At 30.1% G+C, this 4,681-nt stretch overlaps 1 protein-coding gene across 1 annotated transcript in view; it reads right to left on the bottom strand.

The window, feature by feature from the left end:
* Nucleotides 1-4,681, bottom strand: part of LOC106468498 (serine/threonine-protein kinase mTOR-like) — a gene marked incomplete at its 5' end in the record, with an annotated part of 108,081 nt that overhangs the window by 91,540 nt on the left and 11,860 nt on the right. The window contains one exon of the mRNA XM_013928928.1: nt 2,996-3,138. Coding sequence (XP_013784382.1) covers nt 2,996-3,138 — 143 coding nt within the window. The remainder of the gene's footprint in view (nt 1-2,995; nt 3,139-4,681) is intronic.

Here is a 4,681-nt window from a genome sequence, read left to right as displayed (position 1 = left end):
CTAGGCCTCAAAAAGTTAGACGACTCTATATGTTTCGACATGTCAAATTGTCTTCCTCAGGAGTGAATTACAAGACAATGTTAAAGTATTTATAACTTGTTAGTAGGTCATGTGACCTGTATACTATTTTACATAAATTCATGCTAAACCATTCAAAAGAGATCAGTCCACATTCTTGTAGAAATATTTGCCATACCTTCATCTATATTTAATACTACATGATCTTTTTAATGTTTTATTCTTTCTAAGGATTCATGAATATTATTACCTATTATACTTTTTGGTTGAGCTAATATTAGTTTTTTTCCCATAATATTGTGTGTTGTATTTCCTGTACATGTTCTGCTATGGATGAATTTTCAGTTTTTTTATTTTTTACATATCCCTTATGCTCATTTAAATGGTATTTTAAATTACGTTTTGTCTGACCAATGTAAATACTTCCACATTCACATTCTATTTTATATATTCCAGTTTTTTTCAGTTAACGGTATTTCGTCTTTCGTAGTACCTAACATTTGATTCATCTTATTTATCGGTTTAAATATACGGTAGAATATATGTTGTTTTTTAACACTTTAAATAAAATAGTAGTTAAGCCTGGACCATATGGTAAAATTAAGCCTTCCTTTCTAATTATTTCATAACTAGGTTTTAAAGTACTAATTTGATCAACTTTTATAGCATTAGTGAATTTCTTAACTGCCCTATCTATAATATTCGGATTAAAACCTCTTTCGACTGCTATATATTTAATTAATAACAATTTGTTTATTAAATCCTTTTGGTTAGTACATATCTTCAAAAGCTCTGTTAACATAAATATAAAATGCAGACATTTTTTGTGACCTAGTATGACATGATTCCTGGTGTGGGGGCATAAGAACAGAAAAAGGTTTCCGGTAAACTGATGTTTCTAAATTGATCTAACATGTGACAGATGAACCAATGATTACTAGTGCAAGGACAGAAGAAACAAAGTAAAAAAAATTATTAGAAAAATGGAAGAATGAAGGAATTTTTCTAAAAGGAAAAATTAAGAGAAAAATGAATTAATGATGCATACTGGAAAAGAAAATTGGGAATAAAACAAAATTATAAGTATACTGGATTATGATTCAAATGAAATGAAGTAAGCATAAAAATAAATTAGAAATAGTGAGGGATGTTCCTAGTCTACGTTAGCAAAAAAAAAAGGATGGATGTGACAAGTCATTACAGACCCCTCCTTTCAACACCAATTTGTGTCTAAGAAAAGACATCCAATAACTAAAGTGCTTTTGGAAAGTGAACATTTTAATTTCCATTTGATGAATTCTCATTTGTATTTGCATCTTACAGCTGAATTTGAATGTTGACTTAAATGTGTGGCTGGATGCTTTGTCTTGACATAACCATATCTTAACGGTATCTAATCCATACAAACGTGGCATTTCCTTGCGTTATAGAGGTGTTAGAATGTTAGATTGACAGTATGTAGAGTTCAACAGGACATTTTATCAACTCTCCAGATGTTTAACTTATGATACATGTTCTGTACCATTTCAGAAATGTTATACCAGATACAAGATGAATTAAACTACCTGGACTTTTGCAGGTAACCGAATAAGTAACTTTATAATATAAAAAACAGATAAAGAAACAGTGCTAAAACCAAGACACACAAATTTTTCTTTTCTTTGAGACAAGCTTGTGACCACAGTTCTTGTACTGCTTTTGTATACCTAATTTGTATGAATTACCTCATTTACAGTTCTAAAGAAAGATCCAGCTTTAAATATAATAGACTAATACTGGGTCACTTCCAGTGACAAGCTGATTAACCTTCTTCACTAAATCTGGTGTGGACTGGTGGCCAGCCATGGAGTAGCCTTTCTTCCAGTGGAATTATGCTTTCCTTTGCTTTACCAATACTGTTCAACTCTAGAGATATTTCTTTCTTTGGAAGCTCAGACATTACATACTTTGATAATTATGTTATAGAAGAAATTTGTATTGGGAAGTTCTATAATGTAGCCCTTCCAGAAGAGGTTAACTTTTGATACCAACAATTTAATTGAGTAACAAAGTGTCATGGATTTTAACCTGTACAACCATAGAACATGGAGATGGCTAGGTTAAGATGATTGGATATGCAATTATATCATATATAGAAACAAGGCTAAAAACTAGAAACACAATTTTTTTAAGGACAAGTTGTGTAAAAGTAAAAAGAAATGATAATACTGGAAAACACCCTATCCACACCTATTTGGTTTTGCATGAAAATATGTTTGGCTTTAGTATCTGCAACTACAGCACATACAGGTCTTACATCATGCCAAACACCAATTCATCCAATACTACCTTCCAAATTATTGTATAGCAGCACCTTTTCCAAACCACTTTAAACACTGTAACCACACGTGTGATTGACAAACTTAAACAAAAGTGGCATGAAGGATATTTTATAATACAGTATTTTTCAATCCATGTCAACATGATTTATATGCTCCCTATGAACGACCATGAAAAAAACATTGCGCTAAATACATCATGGCATCCCTTAACTTTGTCAAGTTTAATCAGCTGAAGCTTGGATATAGAATACATATTGTTTTTGTAAATAACTTATTGGCACTTTCATTAAATTACATTTCATTACATTTTGAACTTGTATTTGTTGTTAACCATGCTTGAATATGACCTGCTCTTAAACCTTGCTGTTTTAATTACTTAAACTAAATCTTCATTGTCATAATATTAAATCTGATCACCCAGTGGGATCTTTGTTTGTTAACATGAAATATTACAAGCTTATTCCAATTTTCAAAATTGTAGCTTGGTTAAATACATTTTGTATTATCTGTATAACAGCTACAGTACATTGCTATACAAAAAATAGTTAGAAAATGGATAGAAACACTGGTATCACTTCTTAAAATCTATATTAGCTTTAGTTAACCATGTTAAATCATGTTCCATTCTGAAAACATTAGAAACGTTCAGTGCATACCTAGGTAACTGGTTGTAAGTCTGAGCTAAAGCCCAACATGAACGTAATGCAGGTGACGGGGACTCTTTTAGCAGTTCAATACTTAATCTCCGCAACCACTCCATCCAGTCATCTTTTGATACACGCCTTGTTGGAGTCCAAGCCTAAAGTGTAAATATTCAGTCATGGAGTTTATAAGTTTCAACTAACAACAGCTGTGTAGGTTTATTAGAACCATAATTCCACATTTCTTTTTACTACTAAAAACCACTCAATATTTTATCCCACAGTCTACTTTTTTATTAATGCAAATAAAATGACCTATATCTCCAAAACGTATCTTTACTGGCTCAATATTTTGCTATTACAGCTTTGTCAGGTGCTATTGATAATCTATAAGTTTTTTAAACAAGTTGAAACTAAACTGGATCACTGTGATCAGTTATTTGAACATCGATACACGTGAAAAAAGTTCAGAACATATTAGAAATAATAACAAACATTCTTGAATGAAAATTGTTGAAAAACTAACAATATTAAATAAACAATAAGTGTAAACCAAAAGGTGAATTATTAAAATCATAGGATTTAGAGCAGGTTACATTACATATATGAAATACAACTTCCTATATGTATCTGTGTGTTTACAGATATCTGTAGTCTTCTGTCCTCGTGAATTATTAGGTGAATTATTAAAATCATAGGATTTAGAGCAGGTTACATTACGTATATGAAATACAACTTCCTATATGTATCTATGTGTTTACAGATATCTGTAGTCTTCTGTCCTACTATATCATTATATACATATTGTAATGTCAAAATATATATTTCAACCATTGTAAAAGTGCACAGACTTCATCAAAATTAAAAAACATTAAAATCTTAATACAATCAACATCCTTACGCTATAAGCCAACCTTTATATTTGTATATTTTAGGTTTCTTTTTCTTTATTAAAATAGATTCTTTAATCTTTTAATCAAGAAAACTATGACATTTAGAGAAGATCTTGACATTCAATAAGATGTTGTCTGCTTGTGGTAACCCAAGTTCCTGTCTATAATACTCACAAACAGCATCGTTAGTATTGAGGTTTAGGATGTTACATACAGATATTCTGTCATGTATGGGTTGGCATGCTTCTAATATATACGTACTAGAGTACCCACCACAGGTTTTTCTATATAAACAAAGTTTTTACAATGCCATCGACCATGTTATCTATATTTTGTGGCTATACACAATGTTTCTTTTTTATAAATATATACTGAAAATAAAAGGCAAAGTTATGAAAAATAAAATATGAAATGAATTCAGTTGAAATTTAGAAATTAAACTAGAGCAAATGCAAAACTGAGCATACTACAGAAATAAAATAAGCAGACAATCAAACATAATACCAAATTAGGAAATGAAAGCTTGTTATGCACACATATTAACACAATTAGGTTGAAAAACAAACACTGTACATTCAACATACAATAAATAAAGGTGACAATTTAAGTTTATTCTAAATGAAATTAAAAATGATGACATTTCAAAACAAAATCAAAGTAAAATAGCAAAATACACTTTGATATGAAAGAAACAAATTGTGCTTAACACAAAATTTAGCAAATCATAAAATAAACTGAAATAAATGTAGGATGGGACTTGACTCTATAGAACTGCTAAAACTAAATTGAAGTACAGATAATATCTAAA

The sequence above is a fragment of the Limulus polyphemus genome, unplaced genomic scaffold (assembly GCF_000517525.1).
Source record: "Limulus polyphemus unplaced genomic scaffold, Limulus_polyphemus-2.1.2 Scaffold3027, whole genome shotgun sequence".
Taxonomy (NCBI): Eukaryota; Metazoa; Arthropoda; class Merostomata; order Xiphosura; family Limulidae; genus Limulus; species Limulus polyphemus.
This window is presented reverse-complemented; position numbering and strand designations above follow the sequence as displayed.